The sequence below is a fragment of the Myodes glareolus genome, chromosome 25, assembly GCF_982192425.1.
Source record: "Myodes glareolus chromosome 25, mMyoGla1.1, whole genome shotgun sequence".
In the NCBI taxonomy this organism is placed as follows: Eukaryota; Metazoa; Chordata; class Mammalia; order Rodentia; family Cricetidae; genus Myodes; species Myodes glareolus.
Window position 1 is genome coordinate 31,796,973 of NC_142050.1, and position 26,864 is coordinate 31,823,836.

A 26,864-nucleotide genomic window follows, 5' to 3' on the forward strand; every position below is an offset into this window, starting at 1 on the left:
AATGAGGACCCTAGATACATGGATCTAATCTACATGGGAAGTAGAAAAAGACAAGATCTTTGTAAATTGGGAGCATGGGGACCATGGGAGAGGGTAGAAGTGAAGGGGAGAGGAAGGGAGGGGGGCAGAGAAAAATGTATAGCTCAATAAAATCAATTAAAAAAAAAACTAAAAATATCTTTAAGAAAACAGTACATATACAAAGAGGAGGCGATTCACTGTCCAGTCTCCTTCCTACTGTAATATGCATGGGATACCTAGCCCTTGGTTCCCTAGTTTCTGTAGTCTTTATAGAAGGCTGATACTATTGGAAAGTGAGTCAAATTAGGGACAAGACATATTTAACTCTCATTGAAGCATGACTGTAGCAACAAGAAGAGAGATGAAAAGCAGAAAGGATAAAGACCAATGGGGGTGATACCATGCTTTTGAGTATGTTTCTCAATCAAAGAGCAGGCTGCTCTCACTGCGTGCCCTGAACTGGACCCTGCCGAGCCCCACTGAAGGCGCTTTGGTAGGATGGCTTCCTCCCAGAAGGAGATCAGGGCAGCTTTGTTTCTTCACTGAAAGACTTTGAATCATAAAAGGAAATCAGATGATCAAAAGGTGTGAGATGGTGGATAAAATGTGTTGTAAGATTCTAATTCAATAATGATTGATTCTCCAGCACTCTCTCCTGGCGGAGGGGTTCAGAGGAGTTCAAATTAGCATCTTAGCTACTCTCTCACAGCGTCCATTAGTGGAGATGAGGGCTTGTGTTGGCTTCTGCATTCTTCTCAGCCCAGCAAGGCCATGGGACTGAGCAACATCCCCGCAGCTCTGCACCTGCAGCTTTGTGATTACCACTAACCTCTAGGCAAAGTTCTGAGGCAGATTGCCCCATCCCTCCTCGGGAGCATCCCTGGTCCCAGAACTCATCCTCCTGGTTCCTTCACTGCCTGTCTTCAGGTGAGACGCTTTAGAATCCATCTGCAGAATAAAGCACCACAGCAGAACAGAATGGGGTGTCTGACTCGCCTGTGCAAGTTTCGTCTGATTCAGAATCAAGAGGGTTCTTCTCTAAATACCTAGAAAAAAACAGGTGACCCCTCTTTCCTCTGTCTGCCTCTAAAAGGTCCAGTAGGGATGGGATGCAGTGCAGCTGGGTCTCCTTCACCTCTGCCACAGCTTCACGGTGGAGCAGATGTCCCGTCTCCTGAGGCAGAGACGCGCCAGCTAAGCAGCCACAGTATTGATTGGAGAGGGATTAGCTCCCCTGGCAGGTGAGGGCTGCGTCCAGCAGAGGCTAGGCACACTGACCTTGCTGGCCTTCCACAGGGCAGATTTAGGATTTTAATATGCAATCTAAGGGGCCTGCGCCTGGGACTTCTCCCATGGAAAGAGCTGGTGATGACAATGAAAGTTTTAATCTTCTCTTAGTTCCAGGGATGCATTAGGAGTACAGAATAAAAGTATCTCTCCAATGCTGTACCGATCCTCCGGGCACCTCTATCTGCACGCCTGCGCTTTGAGAGCCTTTGTGTATAGTCAGGTATTAGGAGCTATTGGCCCCTCTGGTTTGTTTTAGATCCTTTAAATTGCCTTAAGGTGCCAGGCTAGGTTATGTGGATAAGTTAATATCTTTGAGAAATCATTGGTGGCGTGTTAATTTTACTCCCTCTGAGCTCCTTCTGATTTGGCATTTCCCAGATCCTCCCCTTATAACTGACACTAACCTATATGATAGATTTCCTCTGTTTCCTGCCCTGGGGTTCTCTCTCGTACCCCCTGCCCCCAGATCCTCACTCCCCAGGTGGTAGTGTGAACCCAGACCTAGCAGACAGGTGGCACACAGGCGGATCCCTGTCTGCATCTGCTGCTCCACAGTTAGTAGGAGCTCTTCTGTGACCCATGGGCTTCATGGGCTCTGCTTGCCAGTGCTGGGAACCGTGCTAATTACACCCAGAGACTCAAAGCATTGAGCATGGATAAAGTGTCTTTGTTTCATTGCCCCGTGTTCTGCCCTGATCTGCCTGAGTAAGATCTGCCCATCTTTCTATTTTTACCCTCTTTTGCCTCCTTCTGGTCTAGATAAAAATCCGGACTAATCAGAGATAGAAGCATGTATAACAGAAGACTTAGATAGCAGATAGGAAGATGGATCTGGGGAGGTCATTTAGTTAATAAAGTGCTTACCTTGCAAGCATAGAGACCCGAGTTCGACCCCAGAGCCTATGTAAAAATTCTAGCATGATGGAATATTCTTATAATGGTGCAGTCAAGAAGAGAGAGACAGGTATGTCTTTGAGGATTGCTGGAAATTTCCAGACCATCAAGAGAATTTGTCTCAAAAAAAAAAAAAAAGCAAGAAAAGGTCACAAATGCCTAAAGAACAACTCTCCCAGAAGGTTGTCGTCTGGCTTACATGTGTACATATGTACACACACACACTTGCCCATAGGAATGCACACACATACAGAGACACAAAAGATTAGCTAGGAAAATAGACTATAAGCATGAAGATGGGCTATAAGCATTTATATGCACTCATTTAGCTATGGTACATCTCATGTAGAAAAGTTAAGCATTTAGATGCACGCATACATATACATGTGTGTGGTGGTTGAAATATAAAGTGTGCGTTCTTAGAGTGGGTGGTAGAGCGTCAGAAGTCCATAGCACCTGGTGATCAGATGGAGATCTGTGAGGACACACATGAATTTTCTTCTGACAGGATAGTTGTGCTTTTAGAAAATTTCCAAATGATGCTACAGGATTCTCAGTCCCTTCTCTTTGACCCTCTGGGTTTACTCTCCTTCTTTCTTTGAATCAAGCAGCCAGGGATCAGAGCACAAAGCCCCAAGCATACTAAAGTAAAGCAACCTTCCAGGCCTGCTAGTGTGCCCTGCTGCCACAGCCCCCATCAGAGCCCTCCATTTGGCTGATCACACCTCTCCAGCCTTTCACGTACCGTTTTGTTTAGCTATCCCAAGAGAAGGAACAAACATTAAAAAGGGCTCTCATTCCATGAAGGCTTCAGGCCAAAAGAGCCCAGCAACTCTTCTCTGCTTAAACAAGTCCACATGTCTAAGTTTGCCAGTACCCTGCTTTCAGGAGGGAAGTATTGCTGACTCCTGCTGCTGGGCCATCATCCTTACATGGTCCTAGCTGGTCCTCACCCAGGTCCTCAACTCTTCCTAATGGACCGCAGCTTTATCCACTTTGGTTTTGCTTCTCTTTAAAAGCAGCTTCAAAATCTGCCAGAGCTGAACCTAGTTCCAACCCCGATCTTTCAATTACACAAGTCACTAACACCCCTCCATGGACCGTCTTATACTCTTCTTTCTTCCTCTAAACGGTTCCCATTTCCATCCCAGGCCAAAAAAAAAAAAAAAAGACATATGCATGTTTAAGACTAATGCTTCTAAGATACAGGCAATTCAGTATGGAACCTCGGCATCAAAGCCTTGTTGATCAAATTACATGGTCCATGTGGTTGGCTCCTTAATCCGGTAGTTATTTGCCATAGACTACAGGAGGCCTCTCCTTCTATTCGAGGCAATGGCAGGAACTGCTGTGTGCCATTATCTCCGTGAAAGCAGAAGTATCTGTTTCCTTTTCCCTCCCAGCCTGACAGCAAATACCACCCAGTCCGAAGGTAATCTGATGATCATGTCATCATGTGCTTGTGGATGCTTTAATTCCAGTTGGTCCTAAGGGAGAATATTGCCATTGTGATTGTTGTTTATGACGAACAACATAAACTGCTTCAGTCAGCAAAAAATGTGTCATCTCTTTAACTTGCTACATGTTGAATTACTGACTCTTCTTTAGAGCCAGTGGTGATTTTTCAATTCTTTAATTTATGTATGGGTCAAAATTTTAAAAACTGAATATTTTTAGCTAAATATCATAAAGTTTAGTTTTTTTTATTATATACAGTGAAATCAAATGTGTGTGGCTTATTTGCAAATGTGGGCATTAATAACTGATATTTAAATAGGCTAGATTAGCAATTTTACTGATATATTTCAGAGATTTTTCCAATAATTTGCACACTCAAAATCAATTTGAATACAACATGTAAATTGAATTTAATTTTTTTGATATAAAATTGTAGTTATCAGCTTGAACCATTTAAATTTACTGTTTAATATATGCTTTCCAGCTCACTTGGTTAGAATTTCATTGCTCCTTATCTATATAAATTTAATTAGGCTTGATATCATCAGTATATTATAGAACTAATTAAAGATTTAGATAAGTGCTGAGGGGGCTTATTGAAAACTCCATAAAGTTCCATTTGGAAAATGAGATATTCCTCCTCTAGTCATTGTGAGGGAAGGAAACAGCAAGAAGTATCTCTTGCGCTATTTCTGAAAAAAAATTTAACTGGATTTAATGGACTTATTCTGTTCTTTGAAGAGCTTTTTAATTACTCTGTATCTGTGTGTAGTTCAACAACAGCTACAGTCTTTATTTAAAGGCTTTAAACTCATCCCCTTTCTCCCTTGAGCCAGCCATCTGTGTGACTGCAGGAGCGTGTGTGTGTGTGTGTGTGTGTGTGTGTGTGTGTGTGTGTGTGTGTGCGTGCAGACTAGTGGGTAGAATAGTACACCAAATTGTGATCACAGACTCCATAGAGTCCCTGGGGTGTTTACTGGGGATAAAACAGAAAGTTGGGAGTGCACCTGCCATGAACACAATGGGGAAGGAGAACAGATAAGCACCCCAGCCCATCCCTGGAAAAAGAGGAGAAACCCTGGGCAAAGCTTGGGTGCCCACTTATAGATTCTGCTATTCTGGGCGAATCATTTTGTAGAAACCACTTTTGAATTCCCCTGTATCTGCGTCTCTGCAATAGAGTAGAAAGCAGATTAGTTTAAAAGACTGTGATTTCCACTAAGTGCTTTGTGTCTTCATTACAAAGCACAATAAAGCTTTTTATTACAATGAAGCTGCCATTATATCCAATTGAATATACACTGAAGTAAAGCTGCATCACCCACATTTCTCAGCACGCTCTGTGCTCCTGTCAAAGCTGTGTGTGTGTGTGCGCGCGCGCATACACGCGCGCGCGTGTGTGTCAACCAAGTAACACAATGCATACTAGAAAAATCAAGTAAAAGAACAAATAACAAATGGGGGCCGTCTGCAACCCATCCTACTGTCGTTTAGTACTGAGGCCCCGGGGAGTCCAGGAAAGCAAATAGATTGCTGTGAGCCAGTGTGGTATAATGGAAGGTTACAGGCTCCAGGCTCAGGAGATGCAGATTTAAGTCCAGCCTCCCACTGATGAGCTATGTGACCCCGGACCTCATCTCTTCATCTCTCTCTGCATAAATTGCATTTCCTGGAAAATGGAAATAATATTAATAATGCTGCTCCTTTTCCTCATGCCGCCCTCCTGTGGGTTACAGGGGTTTAAGATGCCATCTATTGTAACCTAATCCATTTAGGTCTCCAGAAATGGAAACTGAGGCACACTGGCATTGAGCAGTGAGACCATAATCACCAATTAGTGGTGGGACAAGGACTGGAAGAAGCGTATCAGGAATGGCGCACTGTGTGCGCACCCCCACTTAGAATGTGGAAGAACAGACGGGCATCACCCTGAGAGCACCCTGGCTGCACTTGCTGGGAGTGTCTCCCCTTCAGTGACTCTTCCCGAGTACATTCCCCACAGCTCTCCTACTCCGCTGGTTTACAAATATTCACACACCCCAGCCTGAGAAATGTTCTGCAGAAACATTTGGGTCACAAACTAATGTTTGTCTCGCCACATTTGAAATGTTTCCTCTCTGAAAACATTAGAAATGTGTGCCGGGAAACCCGAGTCCCAGAGAAACGTCAGACTGAAATAAAGATGTACTCGGATGCTTGCTTTAGGATATTCAAGGCATCACTGTCTCCTGCCAACCCATAAGAGACATGCAGGATCACTGTTACACAAATTCTAATTGGTCTTAATAATAAAAACCCGGAGACAGATATAGGGTTAATGCTGAAGATCAGAAACAGAGCAGCCACCTTCTAGTTCTTCCCTCTACTGAGTCCTCAGACCAAAGGGGCAATCCCGTCCCTATGAATCCTCGGACTGAATGACATCTCTCCAAAACTTCAGACTGAGCGCCTTGAGCTCCTGTCTCCTCCCGCCTTATATTCCTCTCTCTGCCCCGCCACCTCTGTGCACCTCCCTAGTGCTGGGATTAAAGGCCTGTGACTCCCAATATTGGAATTAAAGGTGTGTGCCACCACTGCCTGGCCTTCATGGCTAACTAGTGTGGCTAGCCCCACATTCTGATCTTCAAGCAAGCTTTATTTGTTAGATCACAAACAAAATACCACCACACATCACCTTAAACTGTGGCATTGTTTGACTTGAAACTCTAAAAGGTGTAGAGACTGGCGCTGCGGTGAGTCTCCTCTGTCTGGGAGTCTAGGGTCTGTCGAGAAGGAAGTAAGGAGCAAGGAGGCAGGACACAGGCCAGAACAGTATCACTGAAGGGGGCAAGTAGGGCTTTCTTTGTTGCCTCCTCCTTTTCTCCCACAGTACCCACCATGGCTTGTGGTGGTGTATAACCTGGTCTGATCATGATGGGGCCTGGTCTCATCCTGTAGCCAGCAACGTGAATTCTCGGCAGAGTAGGTCCAGCTCTGACTCGATTTCCGACCCATGGATGACTTCAAATAACTCATCCTGCTGCTGGATGGAGAACAATGGAAGAGAGGCTCAGAGGCAGGTGCCCAGTGTTTGCTCCAGGAGCCCTTGTCTCCACCTTCCTCCCTGTAGTTTCCTCCCAGAAATGGAGGTCATATGTGTGTGACACAGGGAGGTGACATCCTGCCATGAGCATCCCCACTGTACCTGATAAAGTTCTGTCTACTTTCTTAAAGCACTACGAACTGAGACTCTGATTGGGAAGGCCTCGTGTGTACAGGAACTGAGACAGTTTCATCTGTGCCACCCACCACCTTTGGTTGTGTTTGAGAAAAACTAGCTCAGGCATCCAGGTGTTTTTGTTACCTTTTAGATGACTTTTTTTTCCCTCTTAGGGATCAATAAATATATTCTTTAAAAATCTGTATCCTCAGTACTGGAGAGATGGCTCAGCAGCTAAGAGCAGATACTGCTCTTTCAGGGACCTGGGTTCGGTTCTCAGGAGCATCAAGGAGCTCACAACCACCTATAACTTCAGTCCAAGGAGTTCTGTGCCCTGTGTTGACCTCTGCAGGCACTGGCATCCACATAGTGCATGCACATACGTGCAGACAGAAGCACACACATAACATTTTTAACTTTTAAAATCTGTAACCTCTGGGACCTCAGGTAGCCCTGTCCCCTACTTTTCTCTCTACTACAGCTTTAGCTCAACTGTAAAGACTTAGTTACTCCTAGCTGTAAGTATGGGTCTCAAGGCCATTTATGCACAAGGCAGATATCCACGAGACGTGACTGTGTGGTAACGGTAGCACCACACTCACACTGGTAGGCGTGTGCATTCCCAAAAGGCTGCCACAGACGTGACCTAGGTTCCCTCTTGATAGGTAAGCAGTTTTTATCTCCTTCAGCTCGATTCTGTTTGTAAACTGTGTTCTCATAGGCTGACTCAGGAGTTTGAATAGAATGCCCTGTGGCAGGCATCAGGCTAGTATGTTGTTATGTAATCAAACTTCCATCTTGAAAAAGAGCTCTGTCTCAGTGCTGGTGACCAGGTGACCTTAGGCAGGTAGTTGGCCCTTATGAGCCTCTTCGAAGTCAGGTGTTGTCTGCAAAGAGTACAGCAGAAGTAATTGTCAGATGCTGATTGCTCCCTTAATTAATGTCCTTCCTAATTATGAACATTAACACAACCGTTCCTGAATCTTTGGCTCAATTATGTTTCTATTACTCTGTAATTATACACACAGAACTGTCCCAATTCACACCCATTTTTCTAGTAAAGGTTATCCACTATCTGCTACTCTGAAGTTTTCCTGAGAACAACAGTGCACAAGGCTTCTAGTCACTTAACCTGCAACCGCATGCAGGCCTGAGAAATGGCTTTCGTGCATTTCAGGGGCACTTAGTGAAAGTGTTTCCACATCTGTCAGTTTGGGAGATCTTTGCTGCAATTACCAAAGGGAAGCGCTGAGCTGCAGCCAATGCCCTGATTAATGGGTAAATCCTCACAGCACTATTGGCTATGGACTAATGTCTTCTACGTACTTAAGTCAGGGTTGTAGTTCATAAAATTTGCATTTTTGGAATAGCTTTATTGAGTAATAATTTACATGCCATAAATATTAACCCTTTTAAAGTGTGTAATTCACTGGTTTTTAGTCTAGCTGGAGTTGTGCAACCGTCATCACTGACGAATTTTAGAATATTTTCATTGCCCCACAAAGAAACCTGGTATCCATTAGCAATCACTCCTCATTCCTCTGCAAGCCCTACCCCTGGCAACCACTAATTACGTTCTGTCTCCTCTGGACATATCATACAAATGGAATCAGGCAATAAGTGGTCTTTTACAGCCAGCTTCTTTCAATTAGCATCACACCTTGAAAGTTCAAAACATTAGCATTTCTTAAAGTTGCAGTGTGAAACTGACTGAGTTAAATGTGTCTCCAGCGACCCACCCAACACCCGACCTTTCTCTTTCCTTCCTGGTTCTTGTTTGTTTGTGGGGGCAGAGCATAGGGAGTAAGAAGCTAATGTGGGTTTTGTTCTGATTGTAGATTTTGCATAGTTAGAGGTGGGTCTGGGCTTCCTGTGTGCTTAGGCAAGCAATTCTAACCCTGAGTCACCCTACCCTATGTTTGTGTTTGGTTGATTGTGGATTTGTGGTTTTCATTTGTTGGTTGGTTGGTCTTTTATTGTTTGTTTGTTTGTTTGTTTGTTTGTTTGTTTGTTTTATGGAGGAGGGGTGGGTGTTATTTTGTTTTGCTGTAATGTCTCCTGGTACAACCCAGACTGGCCTTCAACTTACAGTAAAGCCAAGGATGACCTTGACCTCCTAATTCTTCCACAGCCATCTTCCCACGGGCTGAGATTAGAGGTGTGAGCCACTGTGTTTGGCGTCATTTTTGGTTGTCCTTGGGGATTTAGTGTTTGTTTTGTTGGTTGGTTGGTGTTGCTGTTTGGTGCTAAGGACTGATTCTTTGTCCTCCTGGTGCTAAGCAGGCATTCCACCTACTGTGCCCTCAGCCCCTGGTAACATGTTTTTATTGAAATGCAATATACAGGAATAGATGCAGAAACCTGAAGTATACATGAGCTCATGAGCATTGTCGGATGCTAAATGTCAAATTACCGCCCCCAAAGCATCCTTTCGGCTCCCTCCTAGGTATCCCAAACCAGGCAGTGTTTGATTTTCCTCAGTGTTCTGGTTTGTTCACTGTCCATCCATAGACAGTGCACACACTGTCTGCCCCAGCTTGGAGCAAGCCTTTCCCAGCCCTTCCACCTGGGCTTCCTCCTTTCATTACCATCGTTCCTGGGGAGAAATAAAGCAACGCTAACCACTCGACTCTCCGCACATGCTTGTTTCCTTTCTGCCGTTCTGAGTCAGCTATCTGATCTGCCTTTGTGGTGCCTCCTTCCAGATAGCAGAGATCTCTTGACATCATATCAAAGTGGGCAGGGCACACATAACTAGAGAGGAACCCAGGCAGATAGCCCTGCAACCCCATGCTGGCTTCTCTGGAGTCCCCTCACCTGTCTTGTCACCAGAATTATAATAAATTCTATGCCTAGCTTGCTCTTCACAAGTAATAAGTCATTTCTTAAAGAAAGTAAGGTTTTATTTTAAAATTATTTTTGGTCTTTGAAAAAAAAATGGGTGTATCGTGAATGGAAAGAAATAAAAGGAAAGAACGTGACTGCTCTTAGCTGTGGTGGAGGAGAAAGTTTACTGCGGATAAAAGGGAGAGCATGTCCAGAGGCAGAGACGTCTGGGAGAGTCCAGAATGGACATGACCCTGAGCTATGTAGGAAAGGGAGAGGGGAGAGGAGCTGCTAACCACAAGGGGCAGCCTGGACCAAGAGGCATAACCAAATGGCTGGATTAAATAGATAAGGGCAGCTGGGGGAAGTGATGCCCAGCCCCTGGGCTGAGGAAGTCTAGGGTAAGGGGCAAGATATGCCAGCTATACCCTGTAACAGATAGGAACTGAAGGATGCAGGGGGAGCCTGGCAGCCAGGTCCACTTTGGTATATTAAATAGGCTCCTCAGCCATTTGTCCCAGGGTTGAGATTTAACAGGTCCTAGAGGTATAGGTTAGCATTAAGCAAGTAAAGAGAGGCATACAGTTTGCCCAAACTTCCTCACAGTTGCCCTCTTTCTATAGAACAAATGTAAATGCCATATAAATTTCCTCCCATCAAAGGCTCTTTCCTTATCTATAGACTTGAGAGTCGATGAAAAATCCTGGCGTTAGTCTTTCTGTATAGAAAGGAACTTGTTAGAGAATTGTCTTTCGCTTCAAAGAGCTACCCCAACTCCATGGCGCTTGAGATGTATTTTCCTCTAGTTCATCTCATCCAGCCTGTGTTCTTTATCCTCTCAGCCCATGACACTGTTTCTCTTCCTGAGAAGAAAAGAAGATGCAGAAAGATTAATAAGTTGTCCAAAGTCAGATAAACCCAGGCTACTGGGGACCTTAACCCATGTACCATACCAGGTCTCTACCGCAGGGTGCGCATACCCTGGAGGAAGGAAATAGATGTAGTAGCGTATATTTGGATGAGAATGAGGCAGGCGAGAGGGGAACCCTCACTTATTCATGGGCTACTGTTGGGATTACTGAGTCCTGGCCTTCAGCTGGATGTTGGGACTAATGAGTTCTGGTCTTCAGCTGCTCTTCCCTCCTAGAACCCTCTAATTAAAGTTACTAGAAACTGTGCCTAGTTTAGAGGATCAGAGGATGGGATTATCACCTGTCGGCCATTGACTGCAGTGTATTTAAGCCTCCATGGCGTTAATAAAGAGGGCTTTCTGAACCAGCGTTTGGAGGTCCGTGTGTCAGTCTGTCTCTGCGTGTGTCGGTTTGTCTCTGCGTGTGTATTTTCAACCTCCAGCTCCCTTGCCCGAAGCTCTCGAACTGGGTTCTAGCGCACAGAGTGCAGACACAGGGGCGCGGGGCGCCGCAGGCTACATCAGAACAGAAACTAAACTAAATCTTTTCATTGGTTTCCAGCCCTTTGTCCCTTTGCTCCCTTTTGATGTTCCTTTCTGAGCTTCTTTTATTTGGCTTATGTAGATACAAATGAAAAAGAGCTATGACGTGCACCAAAGAAAGGATTGCCATAGCTTCTTTGCTCTAAAACTGGCCTCCTCACTGTCCATGACCAGACTGGTTCCCAAGGCTGCGCTCACTTCCTGCCAACCTTTGAAAGCAAGGTTAGAATTCCTCTTGCCACGGTCACATGGGCCTCTCTAAGATGGACCTCCTTTTGTTATGATTCTGAATTCTCTGGAGTCCATTCTGTGTTTCCCCTTTGTTGTTCACAGCCCTGCCCAGTTTCCTAACATTTGACCTTTCCTCTGCTCCCTTATCATCCTGCACACTAATTAAGGCATTAAGTGAGATCAGTTGTAAAGCCAGTGTCCTCAGTATTCAACAGAAGCTTCCTTCTCTGAAATTGTTGACTTGCATTTATCATTACCCTTTGTTGGGCTTTCTGCCTGTGTCCTGTCACGGGTAACCATTCAGAATAAATTCATTTTACTAGGTACAATTTTTAGACCCACTGTATCAAACAGTTTGCTGACAGCCAAATATGTATCAGCCACAGTGGTCTTTTCACCCACCAAATCCACAGTTCCCACAGCTATCCATCACACTTGTCAGCGTCTCTGGGTCTTTAATTAAGCCCTGCTGGATACTGTACATACTTCCATTAGCTCCCCCTCCTTACTCCATTACTTTCCTAATTGACAGCCTTCCTGAGTCACATGTTCTTGAATCTCAGGTGGCCCATTTTGGAGCTTTGGTTTATTTAGCTTTTCTCTCCTTCATAAATAACCTAAGCATTTAGTTAATACACCCTCAAGTGTTTGCTATTGGGACCTGCTGATTTGCATATGCTTACACTTCTCAAATAATTGTGGATTTCAGAGAGGGCTGGGTTTCCTCCAGCAAGCCTCCCCACCCCGTGTGTGTGTGTGTGTGTGTGTGTGTGTGTGTGTGTGTGTGTGTGTGTGTGATGAAAGTCAGAACTACTGATTCTCCTGCCTCTACTTCCCAAGAGGGCGATTACAGGTGTGGGCCACCATACCCAGCGGCCAACCCCCCCCCCCCCCGCGAGATCTTTTAATCATGAAATAGATGGTCTTTGTGCCAACAAAGTGGAGAAGTCCCCTAAGAGTTTTGACAAGTGTTCGGATTTCTAAGTAGAAGTGAGGGGCGGAGTGAGTGAGTGTAGAGTCCGGCGAATGACAGCTGGGCAGCAGCAATGAGAGAGTGATGATGGTTTGCAGCAGGCCGTCCTGTCACCCCCCCCCCCCCCAGCCTGTCCTGACAACCATGAGGTGGGATGGAATCGACATAGCTGTCGTCTGTTATGATCAAGTCATTCCCTTGGTCTCTTCAGAGTGTTTTCTGAGCAAAGCCACGAGGTCCCATGCAGTTCCACAATCTTTTTCTCCCCAAATAGTTCCAGGTAGGCAGAATCTCCATGTTATAAATGCAGACACCAAGCTTGCTATATATAGCTCAGCAGTACAGCCCTTACCTAGAATGCATGAGAGGCTCTGGGTTCAATCCCCAGCACTATGGGAGATAGGCAGGTGGATGGACAGATGGACAGATGGGCAGATAGATGCAGGAACCATAATTTCACTAACACGTTCACTTCTCCATCCCATCCTTAACATTAATCATTACTTGGCACCAAACGCTGATTTTTGTCTCTTGTCTATAGCCTCTAACTTTTCTACCATTTCCCAAGAATCAGTACATGAGGAATGGCCCAGACCAGCAGGTAGACTAGCAAGCCCTGGCTTGGCTTGGCTTTAAACTTAAACATTTGACTTCTGCCATGGATACTTTTGACCCAGGCCTAGACTGGATGTTATTTTTATTTCTTTTTTTTCTTTGTTTGTTTTTTGAGATAGTATTGACTAGATGTTATTTTTAAAGAGCAAATAAAAGAAGATTCTTAAAGGCAAGGGCCATGCCTTCCCTGTGATGCTGTCGTTTGTAGTCTTACTGGACTTCTCGGCGTTGGTAACAAGGTCCGTTCTCCTTTTGAAGCAACACTTTGCATTATCTTTTGAAAAGTTACAGCTTCTGTTGCCTTACTTAAAGATGAAAAAGCCATGGGACCTCTGAATTATCTTTCAGCTTACACCAGCAGTTGCCTCCAGATTTCCAGTCTATGAAATATAGATAATAAACAATTTAAGATTTTCTTACTAATTAGTAAACAATCCGCAGCTCCGTGACTGCCAGAGGGCAGTATGCTATGTGCCTTTTTCAGCCTGTGATATTAGACAAATTATTTTTTGAAATTGAAAACTCTCCAAAGTGCTATCTGATAAACTATTTTAATTGAAAAGGCTCTAAACTGCTATTCAGCCCAGCACAGCTCTCCTTAACCCCGGCTCACCTTTGGATAATCAAAAGAACATTTACAGAAGTATGAGACAAACACAATTATGAAAGTAAAATGAAGGACCTAAATAAAAAATCATGGAACAAGAGGGTAATTCTATTCACTCTTTCATATTTCATTATTTGATAACATCAGACGATGAATCCATCAGAATTGCTTTGGCAAGTGCAAACAAAAATGGCCCTGATCAATATTTATTAAAGCCTTCAGAATAGAAGGACTTGAGCTGACTTCTTAATGTAGTAAATAATTATTCATATAAACGGGCTTTGACCAAAGGTAGTGCCAGACCGAAGAGACATAGTTTGAATTGTTCTGAATTTGAAATCTAGATTGTCTTCTAGCTCTGTTGTAGGAGCCTTAAAGTACGGTCTGCTGTAGTGAGGACTGGCATGAGCCCTTAAGCTGCTGGCGTGGGGTTTCAGCTTAGGCATTTATAGATTCAGAATTGTTGCAAAGGTGAAATGAGGACAGTGTTGCTAAGAGCATGGGGAGGCTTCCTCTCCCCGCCTCAGTCACTGTGACAGGACCTCTGCCATCACCTCAGCAGTGACAGGGATGGGTGGACTCGGTGGGATCCCTTTGTTTTAAGCAACTGCATCTTCTGAAGAGAAATAAAGCCCTGACTGCAGCTGCCCATTGGCAGTGCAGAGACGAGGGGCACACCTGGGAGGAGGAGTGAACACAGCTGATGTGGACACCCCAGAATTGCAGATGTGTGGAGGTTATCGGAATAAGACTGCTAAGTAACTGCTTGCTGCCCCCGCTTCCCCAGCTTTGGGCATCACACTTGAGGAAGTGCTCTACCACTGAGCTACATCCCCAGTCATTTTGGTATTGATAACGGGAGCGACCAATGCAGAGGAACAAACGAGCCTCCAAAAAGACAAAGCAAATCTTGCAAACTCAAAATTCTGAATTGTATCCACCTCTGGAATGATTATCTGCTGCCATCAGCTGAGAGAATGTGGGCACAGTCTTTTCTAAAATCTTTTCTACAGCATGTTTCTACAACAACAAACGAAAACCAGGTTAATCTGTCGAGGCTATTAAAGACTATCCCAACATAAAATACTCATCTACACCTGCCATTAACTGCCTGAAACTTATTTAGCTTTTCTCTACCTTTTCTCACTCCTGAAATGGAAATACCTTCGCTGCATTTCAAATTAAAATTTTCAATCATGTCTGTAATAAACTCGAAGCTCTTTGAAGGAGATGACAAATAACAATTGTGTTAGATTTTTAATACACTAATGTGCTCTTCTGATACACAGGATTATTATCTGTTTTATTATTGGTCTGGAAAGTATCTGGGCTAAGACTGCCCTTGTTGAGAGTATTTGCAGGTAACTGGTAAGCCTTGCCTGCCATTGCTGGGCAGCAGTCAGCAGCAGTAAACCTGATGACAGCTCCGTGTTGTGAAAAGACCAGGCAGGGGGCTTTGTATCCGTGTAAAACCCAAAAGGGCTACCAGGGCTTAAAGAGCACCTACCATACATAGCCTCTCAGGTTCTCAGGTGGGAAGCAAATGACAGCCAGCATTTGTCCAAAGGCACATGACCAGTTAAGATGGTTGGCAAGACAGCCAGAACCTCTGCCTGGTTACTGAGTGAGGCTCCCCACTGTAAGAGATTCCTCTGTTATTTATGGGATGACTGATTTATGGGTTAATTAGTTCCTTTCTCTTCTTTCATCCCATTTCTGTGTTTATTGTTATAGTTACAATCAAGGAAGCAGAATTCAGTGCTTAGCCTGCTCATTTAGTTACCCTTTACTACTGGGTCTTTATTAAAGTGCTTGAAATACTACAGCTTCAGGTTAACATCCTTAATCTGAAATCTGAAACCTAAAATGTTTTAAACGCCAAAAATCTTCTGGGTACTAACCTGATGCCACAAGCGGAGAATCCCACCTCCAACCTTGTACAAGGATTGCAGTCAGAACGTGGCCTCAGTAAAATACTGCACAAAATTGCCTTCCCCAAGAGCCAGCTTTTCATTACTATAATGAAGTACTTGAGGCAAGTTCCTAATGAGGAAAAGAGCTTCATTTTACGAGTTCAAATATACCATGCCTGTGTCATCTCTGGTAAGGGCGTCCTCAGATCCATCAATCACAGCAAGTACCAATGGTAGCAGTTTATATAAAGCAAGAGATGTGAGATAGAGAAAAACAAGAACAACCTGGAGGTCAGACTCTGGCTTTTGTAAGGACTGTGTTCATCAAACAGCAGTCCCTTGAGGGGGCAGTACCACCAGGCACCCAAGAACCTGCCGTTAGACACTGGCTCTTAAAGAGCCCACCACTCCCAGTACTGCCATCCTGACAAAGCCTTCTTACATAGGAGCCTTCAGAGAGACCCTCCGGCCATAAGCTACACTGTAACAGATGTGTAGGAAACATGTTAATTCAGAATCAAGTCCCATTGCCAAGATATCTCTCTGTGTATGTGCATACAGTCCCCAACCCGAAATCACCTGAGGCCAGACATTTCTGATTTTAAACATGTTAGAAAGCAATGCCCAGCTTGCAAACCCACTTAGCCACAGTGCGCATGTGGGGATCAAAGGACAAATGGTAGAAGCCAGTTCTTTCCTTCTACCATGTGGGCCCAGGAATTCAACTCTGGTCACCGGGGTTGGCAGCAAGCACCTTTTTACCTACTGAGTGTCTCATTGTCCCCACCAAAACGTAATTTGGGGAGCTCCAGTCAATACTGTTAGATTCAGGCCAGTTTTCATGTCAGGATCTTATTCTTTCTTGTGTAATAACCTGCTAGGTATATACACCGTACTCTCCTTATTCATACATTCAGTGATAGACATTGTAATCAATTCTCTTGGCTATTATGAATACTGCTGCAATAAGGAAGAAAGTGCAAACACAACTTTGACGTAATTAAGGATTTGATTTCCTCTAGATATAGAGCTCAGAGTGGGATGCTGGGAGAGTCCTGTGTGTTTTAAAAACTCTCTGTATCTACTGACCCCCATAATGGCTGTGCTGATTTCCATTGCCATCACCAATGCGTGAAAATCCCCTTCCTAAAGCACCACACTGAAAACACGTGATTATCTGCCTCCTCAAGGAAGTAATCAATCAGAAAGGCGACCAACTTTTAAAAAGAATGCTTACCTATCCGATACTGCCTTGGACAGACAAACAGGGAAAAATAAAGCAGTAACAAAATGAAAAGCCCCTGAGTTAAATGCTAAAGTTTAGGTTTGGAGCCCTGGATTTCAGATCTAGAGAGATCTTTTCATCTGTAACTGTGAGGTCTGTCTAAACAAAGTGTGAACGGCCACAGTGCAGGTTCACTCCACTCCAACAGAAGACTTAGCTGGAGTGAGTCTGGGAATCATATTCAGTTACACAAAAGCCTGGCTGAATGTCGTTAGCTAGACAGACTATTGGTAGCCACTACTCTTGCTGTCTGTGCTTTCAGATATCTATATTACCTTGGCTCTGGTGGGCTTAGGTCTTAAGATCCTTTCGTTTGAGACCTGAAGCACATCCCTCATGTTCTACCGCTGAGTTGCTTCTGTGTACCGTGTGAATTGTGATACCTATTTCAGAAGGTTGAATACACAGATGTATCTACAAATTAAACATTGTCAATATTACTACAATAAATACAGCTCCAAAACACAGCAGGAGCCCATAGCTGTTGACAGTTAGCCATCTTTATGCACAGGTTCTTATCCATAGATTCTGCCAACTATGCTTTTAGCCAACAAAAGATCAGAAGTATTCACGGAAAAAAATATGTGCAGACTTTGATATTGTTCTCATAACACTATGTTCTAACAGCTGTTTGCACTGTGTTCACATTGTGCTGCGTGCATAATCTAGACAGGATTTTAAAATGTGTGAAAGAGCCAGGCATGGTGGCGCACACCTTTAATTCCAGCACTTGAGAGGCAGAGGCAGGAGAAACTATGTGAATTTGAGATGAATCTGGTCTGCATAGTGAGTTCCAGACCTTCCAGGGCTACATAGTGAGACCTGTGTCTCAAAAAATTAAAATGTACAGGAAGACTGTATGAGTTTTATGCAAATATTATGTTATTTATGTAATATTATATAATATAATTTTATGTGATATATAATTTTAATAATATAATGTTATTATGTAACACATATAATATTTTGTTATTTATGTTTTATAGAGAATTTGACCTGGGGATACTGACACTAATGCCCCCAGATGTCCAGAGTAACTATTTAAGAGCCATTTAGAAATGAATCTTGTACTCTGGATTCCACTAAGTTAAAAAAGTAAATGGTAAAAGTATACCCAGGGATTTAGGCCAGCCCCCAGCAGGGCCCTGCTGTCTGTCACCTGCACACACACCTGCTGTGAGAGGCTATAGGCACAGGAAACATTTCTGTGGGTATAAGGATGGCCTGAGGGAGGGCATTCTTCCCCTGGTTTACTTACAGAAAACCCATAACCATTTGCAGTAAGCTCAGGACACAGGGAGACATGAACTGAGGATGCCAGAATGGGAAGTGGACAGGGGTGGACTGAAGCTCTCCTGATCCTTGTGTGTGAAACGTGCAAGGGGCGTTTAAAGAGCAGTCAGAAGGGTCCAAACCCTAAAAGCAAAGGCTCAAGCAGTTTGTATGTACACGCATGCCTGACTGCATGCACTGAAATGTCATGTGGTTCCACGGCAGAACTGTATGCAAAAATAGTCTTCCTTCACGTGTCGCTTTGGGTCAGTACAGCACAGCATCAGAAAAGTCATTCGTACACCGTGTCTGCGCATGACACTTTGGGAAGTGCTACCAAAAGGCACACAGCAAAGGGCAAGAGGACCTATCGGAAGGCGCAGACTTGATCACAGAATTCCAGTCTTCACCAGGATGATGCCAAACTCCTTTGGTCCCGAGAATAGGCTATTCAATCCACAGCTAGCAGCTGGCCTCTAAATGTTAAGGGGTTCTTATAAAGTGACCCCCTCTGTGAGTCCTGAGCTAGGCCACATCTACAGCACACGTGTGTTCACTAATGCAACCCAGGCAGCCACATACAATACCATCTGCTGGAAACGAGGGTACCCTGGAAGCTATGGCTGCGGTTTTAATGCTTGATAGTAAAAAACCATGCTTTTATTTTCCTGAAGTCTCAGTTCATACCCATCAATTATTTATTACTGTTGGGTTACATGATTTCATTTCAATCTGTCAGTGTTTATCATGGAAGCTCATTTTAATTGCATGGTCTGGGGCATTTTCCCACTTTCTCTTTAGGGCATCGTGTAGCACCTTCCCACATCTGTGTCAGTCCTTCTGCCCATTTATTAGGCTTCGCTACTGGGTAAGGTAGCTTTCTGAAAGATAAATGAATTTCATTCTGTCTTTAAATATTTATGTTTCTTTATGATCTAATATATCATCATGGTTATAGGGGAATTTTCCCCTAACTATAGAAAATAAGCCATCAGTTACCTGTCAATTTTGTTTAATAACTCAGCTTTGCAATTCTGGTGCACCGTTCATCTGAGACTCTTAAGAACTCCTTTAGTCTCTCCGTCGCCTTCAGAGTGTCATTCTGGGATTTATAAAGGTCGTCAGTGCACAGAGGATATTGAAACATTAAGTACTTTAGTGGGGTGCCCTTCGTCACTCATCACCCTGGAAGATCCAGGCCTAGAGATTTTCGTGTCTTTGTCTTGTTTTTTCCCAGGGTGGGATGGCAGTCTCTGTAGAAAACCAGGCTCCCTGAAACACTTCATCAGACTTTTCAAAAGAAATTCAATTTCCTCTGGGCTGATGGACTTTAAAAGCATTGCTTTTAAAGATAAATGATGAAAATATCAATATCATCATGCAAAGAACTCCAATTCTTTTGGCTTAATCTCAGCAAGAAGTATGATAAACCAGTTACTGCCTCAGTAGCAGCCCCTGCTTCTAGGTCCTGGGCATCCTGGAGGTGGGAGTGGGTTTGACAGTTCCACTGCCAGGGTGTGAGGCTCCTGTACTCCATGCTCACGACCCCCAGATAGTTCCCAGTGAAGCATTCTGAAGTTTGGGAGCATCTAGGCCAGAAAGTCCAGGTTTCAAAGGGCCCTAAGGTCTTAGTCCACTTGGTAACTCTAAATTTGTACATGTCTTCTTCTTGAGCAATATTTAAAATGGATATTTTCAGGAAGTTTCCTAAGCAGACAGCTTTATCTCACACCTGTACACCTAAGGGAAACAGAATTCTGTAGCGTAGGTCCTTAACTCAGAGAATAAGGGAAGTGTCAGAGAGGAAGCTGCTGTGCCCCCACAAAGCTTATGATGCTGCTGGACAGTATGAAGCATCTTCTTACAGCATAATTTTTTCACTAGAACATTTTTTTGGTTTATTCAGAAATGTATTGAGCAGCTAAGGATACAAAGGTATTAAAACATGGTCAGAGATGAGGCCTAAGTACAAGTGTAGAAAGCAGTAGAGATCTCTGCATCACAAGAGTGAAAGAAAAATGCTGTAGGAAAACAAGAGATTGCTTCCAGCCTGCAAGGGGGAATGGGCAGCCAATCAGGAAAGGGCCCTGAGCTGTCACTGGAGGACTGCAGTAGGATTGGTGATGATGCTCAGTATGGACTAAGTTGTTTCTCCTTTTCCTCTTTCCCCATCTTTGGGCTTAATTTACCAGTAGTGCCCAGGACTACTCAATGCCCTTTTCTCTGCTTACATGCATTTTTACCTTAATGTCTTCTACAGTACTGGGTCCTTTGGGTGTTTTAGAAGTTTTTGAGCCATTGACCTTGGTGTTGATGACTTTAAGTCTTTTCCGTTCTGGTTGGATTTTTGTGCATTTCTGGCTGGGCTATCTCGTACAGATTTCCTCACTGGAACTTTTTCTTCAGCTTCCTCGTCATTTTCATCATCTTCTTCTTCTTCCTCTCATCCTCATCATCCTCATCCTCATCCTCATCACCCTCAAGTTTTACTTTCTTCTCTGGCACCTTGTCGCCACCTCCAGGAGCAGATCGCTTTCCAGACACATTCAACAGTTCTGCATCATCCTCATCTTCTTCTTCTGACGCTGCATCTTCCTCTGCAGCTCCTCGGTGCTGCCCACTCCTGTGCACAGGCCCTGAACCACACTTCAACCTCAAGACCACAGGTGGTGTCACCTCAGAGTTCCCAGGAGACGCTGTTAGCTGTCCAGACATTTTCAAAGTTGCCAGTGTTACTTTAATTGGACTGCCTTCACAGCTCATTGTTTCTGCCTCTACGATGTGGAATTCGTCTTTTGCCCCAGCACCTAAACTGACCGTTCTTAGTGCTCATTCTCACCATTACCCACCTTAAAGTGATGGTCTTTGTCGGCTTTTAGTTCACACTGAAAAGGCAGTTCCGAGGCCTAAGAGGGCTCGTGTCCATGTCCATCGAGTCTTCCATGAGGTGGAGGCGCGCACTTTGGTGGGAGAGAAGTCACACAGAGAGCAGTGCCTGCTGCCCTTCAGAACAGACACGCAGGATGGAATCATGCCAGGGAAACTTACTAAAATATTTTTAACTCTAACAATTATGTTGAGGACTATAATATAAAGCTCATGGACTTTATGCTAAACGTGCACCCTCAAAAGGCTTCCTGGTTATTGATATTGTTTTCCCAGGATCCTCCAAGTGACTTTATCCTCCTCTTCCAAAGAGATACTTCTGTCCACACCCAAGGATATGCTTAGCCAGTGCTTTCTAAATACCTGGTTATGTGTCCATTACTTTTCTGTAGGGACCAAATACCGATAGAAGCACCCTAAAAGTGGAAGGGTGTATTTGTGCTTCCAGCTGAAGGAGTGCCGTCCGTCCTAGTGGACAAGGCATGGCACTTCACTCTGGGGCAATGTGAGCTCACAGCTGCCACATCTCTGTATCTCCACGGATCACAAAGCAGAGAGTGTTGGGAAGACACAGAGTTGCTCTGTAACTCCCATAGACCCGCCGCTGATGTCCTGCATCTGCCAGCTAGTTCCTGCAGTCAGACCTTCCACAGCCTGCTAAAACAATCCCAGCAGCTTGGGATAAAGTGTTCAGATATATGAACCTGTAGGAACATTTCACAGTCGTGCAATAGCGGGTCTTATGAGGCTGAAATACATCCTCATTTGAAACCACAACAGAACACTAATCTTCAGAGGACACGACAGTGCCAAACTGTGCTCCCAGGACGCTTATGAAGTTGCCTGTCTGAAAAAAAACAGGTTTATTCTACCCCCTTCTTAGTACCATTCAGGGGCATCATTTCCCCTGTTCTAATGGAATAGCAATGGACAAGAAAAGCTAGTAGACATCAGAACTCTTCATGAACACACCCAGTAGTCATTAAGCTCTTGAAATATATTCCCATACCCAAGAATGGCTTCCTTCCCACATCAAAAATGTGAGGTTTGGGGGCTTTTTTTGTTTTGGTTTGCTTTGGTGTTTGGTTTTTGGTTTTTCTTTCCCCAAGATATTCTTGATGCAGAAGAAACAAACTCAAGGCCCTGAGTGCAGGGATACAAGTTCCCGAGTCAGCAGTCCTGCTGTGTAGGATTTCTTTACTGCCCACATCTCCTCGGCACACACTGCCCGCTTCTAACCCCTCCACCTTAGTAAAGCTTCGTGGCAGGAAGGAGGTGACTCACATGATTGGAAGCCTCTTCTGTCCCTTACTGTTATTGTGTTCCTATTGCTGTTTTAAGAGTTCATCTTCATGGAATACAACATTCTAAGCGCTTTATATGAAATAACTAATTCTTCCAATAACCTGAAGTAGGCAGCGGTTCATCCCATTTCAGAAGAAAACTCTCTTTGTTTCCCAGAGTCCCCAGTAATAAGATAATGAGTGAGTGAGTGAGTGAGTGAGTGAGTGAGTGAGTGGAGCTTGAGTGGGACCGAGCTTGCCCTCCAGGTAATCAGTAGCTGTGTGTGAACTAAGTAAACGTATTAGCATACAATTACCAGCATGGACACATCCCCAGCCACCACACTGATAGAGGAAACACTCACCCAGGCTCTGTCTTGCTTCCCCAGGCAGTACTACGAGATGCTGTACAACACTGCCGATGAGCTCCTGAACCTGGTGGTGGACCAGGGCGTGAAGTACACAGAGCTGGAGTACATCCATGCCCTGACCCTGTTGCACCGCAGCCAGACCGGCGTCGGGGACCAGAGCATCCAGAACACCAGGCTGCAGAGGCTCAAGGAGATCATCTGTGAGCAGGCTGCCATCAAGCAAGCCACCAAGGATAAGAAAATAACCACCGTCTGATGGTGTCCCCCGCTGCGGGTGTGGGTGGGGCTCGCTGTGTGTGCAGCCGCAGGCTCCAGCCACTCAGCATAGCACGGGCTGACTCTTTTGTCTACACTGATGCTTAGTGGATGAAGGTGGATTATTTCCTCCTTAGTTTTGCTTTTCTATATGAACTCTAAGGACATTTGTAGTACAGAATGCTTTGCCTAGTGACTACGTTAGTGTTGTCTATTCCCAAGGGCTGAGGGCGGAAACAGACGGAGGGCATGCCAAGTTGCTGGACCCTGAGAAAGCAATGAAGGAAAGCTAGCTGCTACCTAAGCTTTCCGACCATCCTGAAACTGCTTAGTAAGGTCTATGGCATAAGCAGGGGGCTTTGTATTCTCTTATCTTTGTCAGTTTGTAGTTCCGTGAGGTGAGTGTGTGCACATTACTTTGTCTCCATTGCCAAAATCAAATACGAGGCTTCTCAGCTGGCTTCCCTACCAAAAACAGATCTCCTCAAGGCTGGGGAGGGAGCAGCCCTTTCTCCCTGACCAGGGATGGGTGGTACTCTAGAGCTTGTACACTGGTTACTAGTTGGTTTTATAACCTTTTTGTTTTATTCCTTCTGCAGTAAAGCCAAGAGTCAGGGCTGGAGGGCTGGCTTAGCAGTTAAGAGCGCCGGCTGCCCTTCTAGAGGACCAGAGTTCAATTCTCAGCACCCGCCCATGGAGGCTCACAACCATCTGTAACTTAGTTCCTGCTTTCCTGACTCAACTCACACACATAAAGTAGGAAATAAATCAATTCAAAACTTATGGTGAAAGTAGAAGGGTGAAAGGTGATCCACCCTCCCCTGACCTGATCCTATAAATACATTAATAATAGCTGCAGAGCTTCCCACCTCTCACTTCACGGAGGGTAAATTTGAGGGGCATCCTGATGTTCCCGTGCACACCGCGTTAATGGCTTGTCTTGTTCCTGTGGCAAAAGCACCTCAGGAAAGGAAGGTTTTTGGCTAACAGGTAAGGGTAAGCCTGTCATCACCAGGAGCTTGAGGCACACTACTGTTCAGGAACCAGTAGCGGATGCTTGTGTTCAGGTGGCTTTCTCCTTTTTATGGAGCCCAGGACCCCAGAATGCTTCCCCCCACATGCAGAGTGGGCCTACTCACCTCAGTTAATATGATTTAAATTCACAAACAAGCCCTGTCCTAGTTGGTTGCTGTTGATGTGATAAACCATGAATCAAAACCTCCCCCCCCACACACACACTAGGTAGACAGACACACAAAAGTAAAAAGTTTTAAAGAATTTGACAATGAAAAGTAAAACAGTTAGCATTACAATAAACATTGAATCTACTTAAAAATTCAGAGTGGAATAAAGCAATACAAGTATTTAATATTGGGCAATATAGTTCAGGCTTGCTCAGCTGAAAGCAAGGAAGACAGGACATTTTTCCTGTGTTGCTACCAATGAAGCCTTTGAATTTTTTGTTTGTTTATTTGTTTGAGACAGGGTTTCTCTGTGTGGCTCTGACTGTCCTGAACTTGCCCTGTAGACCAGGTTGGCCTCGAACTCAGAGATCTGTCTGGGATGGAAGGCGTATGCCACCACCCCCGGCTGCAAAGCCTCTTGTTGAATTGCCCTTTCCTAATATGGTGCCTGCAATGTTTGCGGCAGCATGGATCTTGCCACTGCCCCAGGTCCCCACATCATCTTGCTACCCAAGGGTCACAAGTCACAGGAGGCATCAGTGCGAAGACAAGGAAGCCTCTTGAACATACGTGGGAAGAAGAGACAGAAAGACTGGTACCATTCAAAGGCTCTTAGGCCCCGTGGGAGGAAATCTTCACACCTGCCTGTAACAGCTTTGGTCTGGATGGGAATAACCAAAAATTAAAAACTGTTTTGAGAAGCTTAAATGTTGTATGTTGTTTTTCTTATAGTCTTTATTCAGCAGACATTTCCTGGGATCCGAACATATGGTGCGTGCTGCTACACTTGAGCCAAGTCAGCTCTTAGAAAGGAAAACATTTAATTGGGTGACTCACAGATCTGAGGTTTGGTTCATTATCATCATGCTGGGACATGGCAGCATGCAGGCAGACATGGTGCTGGAGAGGCAGCTGAGAGTTCTACTTCTTGTCCAGGCAACAGGAAGTGAACTGAGACACTGGGTGTGGATTGAACATATATGAGACCTCAAAGATGGCCTCCACAGTGACCCACACTCCCTAGTAGTGCCTTTTCCTTTGAGACCATTTTCTTTCAAACCACCACAGGCCAGATACAGAGACAGAAGACACCCTTATCTAGCATTTAGGAACTGGACTTGAAACCCAACAAGTTCATATCCAAAACTGAGCGGGAAACCAGGCCGGCAGTGGGACAAGACACCAGCAGGCAGCTGCAGAATAACTTTCCAGTACCTTCTGAGAGGAAGGAGGGCTCCACAACTGTGTGATTTAGAATCCTGATGGGTAAGAAGTTGAATGCACACAGGAGACAATCATGGAGAAGCACAGTGTCTCGAATGAGGTTCTCATAAGTCTACCCAAGAAGCAAGAGTGGCCAGAGGGGCAGAGAGCTATTGGTTGGGACCACTTGTGTTTGGAAGCTTCGCTGTAGTGGTGGTGGCCACTTAACTTAGAGCTTTGCCTTCTCCTTTCCTCCTTGCCTATTCTGAGGGCTTGGGATGTTTGCTCTGTTTTGTTTTGTTTTCTGGTTTTTTGAGACAGAGTTTCTCTGTGTAACAGCCATGGCTGTCCTGGAACTCACTTTGTAGATCTATCTGCCTCTGCCTCCTAAGTGCTGGAGTTAAAGGCGTGTGCCACCGCCTCCTGACTCGGGATGGTTTTCCTGAGTGTGAAAAGGGACAGTGGGACCATGAGAGCCAGCAGTACCAGGCACAGGAGCTGCTGCAGAGAGTATTGTGAGAGTGGATCCCCACCTTGCTACAACAGTGGCAGACCAGAAATGCCAGTTTTACGCAGAAAAGGTCATAGGGGCCTTTGTCCAGGACTTTCAAGCACAAGACTTTGGTAATTCGCTGGTATTTATTCTGCAAACAGTCAAAACCAAGGACACAGTCAGTAGCTGGTTAAGTGGATACAGTTGGATGGCACGGCCACCTCAGGACCTGCCACCTCTGGGGACACACTGAATGCTTCTACATGGTATGGCCCTACTCAGGGATGGTTTGTGAGAAGGATTCTGTGTCCTTCACAGTCATTACTAGAAGGTACCAGAGTCAGTGCAAAGAACCCAGCCACACACATAGTCACAAGAGTTAACATTGTACCATGACAACCACTCCCTGGAAAGTACTGTTGCAGCAGAGAAAGCTACTAAGAAGCCTTGTCGCAACCGCCTCGACCAGCAAGGAAGACGCAACACAGACTCTTCTTTCTACAGTTTATTCAGGAACCTTGAACAATCTTCTGATCCCGGGGAAAGCCAGCCCACAGCTTATATAGTCTCTGAGTAGCCAACCCCAGCAAGCCACATGGGAAATGCAGATAGGTCCAGAAATGCGGAAGCAAGCCAGATCCTTAGCCTTAGCCATATATGGAGTTGTTTACGACCGAGAGCACTCACCATCGGGGAGGTGGAGGGTGGCAACCAGCGCCATCTTTAAGGCGTGGCACCACGCAGCTCTCTACAAAGCCTCAGCAGGAAGGCACTGAAAGCAAAGCTCACTGTTTTCTCATGAATGTGGGGCAGATGAGATGGACCTAGGCTAGCCCACAGAGCTTCCCTTGATCCCCTTCTACAGACTCAACCAAACGTGGAACAGAAATAGTCCTCAGACAAATAACAAGTGCTGGCGAGGACGTGGGCGAAAGGAGACCTTTATACACTGCTGGTAGGAATGTAAACTGTCCGGTCACTGGGAGAGCACTGTGAAGACTCAAAACAGTAGAAACAGATCGGCGAGTCTGTCCGGGTCCCTTGCCCTGCACCTCCTTTCCACACCCAGAAGCTGCTGCATTCCCACACTTTCTCAGGTGTAGCCCTCACTTCTCGTCAAAGAACCTTTTTGAAAGCAGACAGAGGCTACTA

At 44.9% G+C, this 26,864-nt stretch overlaps 1 protein-coding gene and 1 pseudogene across 2 annotated transcripts in view; one reads left to right on the plus strand and one right to left on the minus strand.

Moving 5' to 3' along the window:
• The window catches only part of Exoc4 (exocyst complex component 4), a 699,662-nt gene extending 674,938 nt beyond the window's left edge, over positions 1-24,724 (plus strand). For both annotated transcript variants that reach the window (XM_087901868.1, XM_087901869.1), the window contains one exon: positions 22,596-24,724. In XM_087901868.1, coding sequence (XP_087757994.1) covers positions 22,596-22,833 — 238 coding nt within the window. In that variant the 3' untranslated portion in view covers positions 22,834-24,724. The remainder of the gene's footprint in view (positions 1-22,595) is intronic.
• Positions 20,189-20,996, minus strand: LOC146889468 (nucleophosmin pseudogene; annotated as a pseudogene).
• Positions 24,725-26,864: the final 2,140 nt, after the last annotated feature.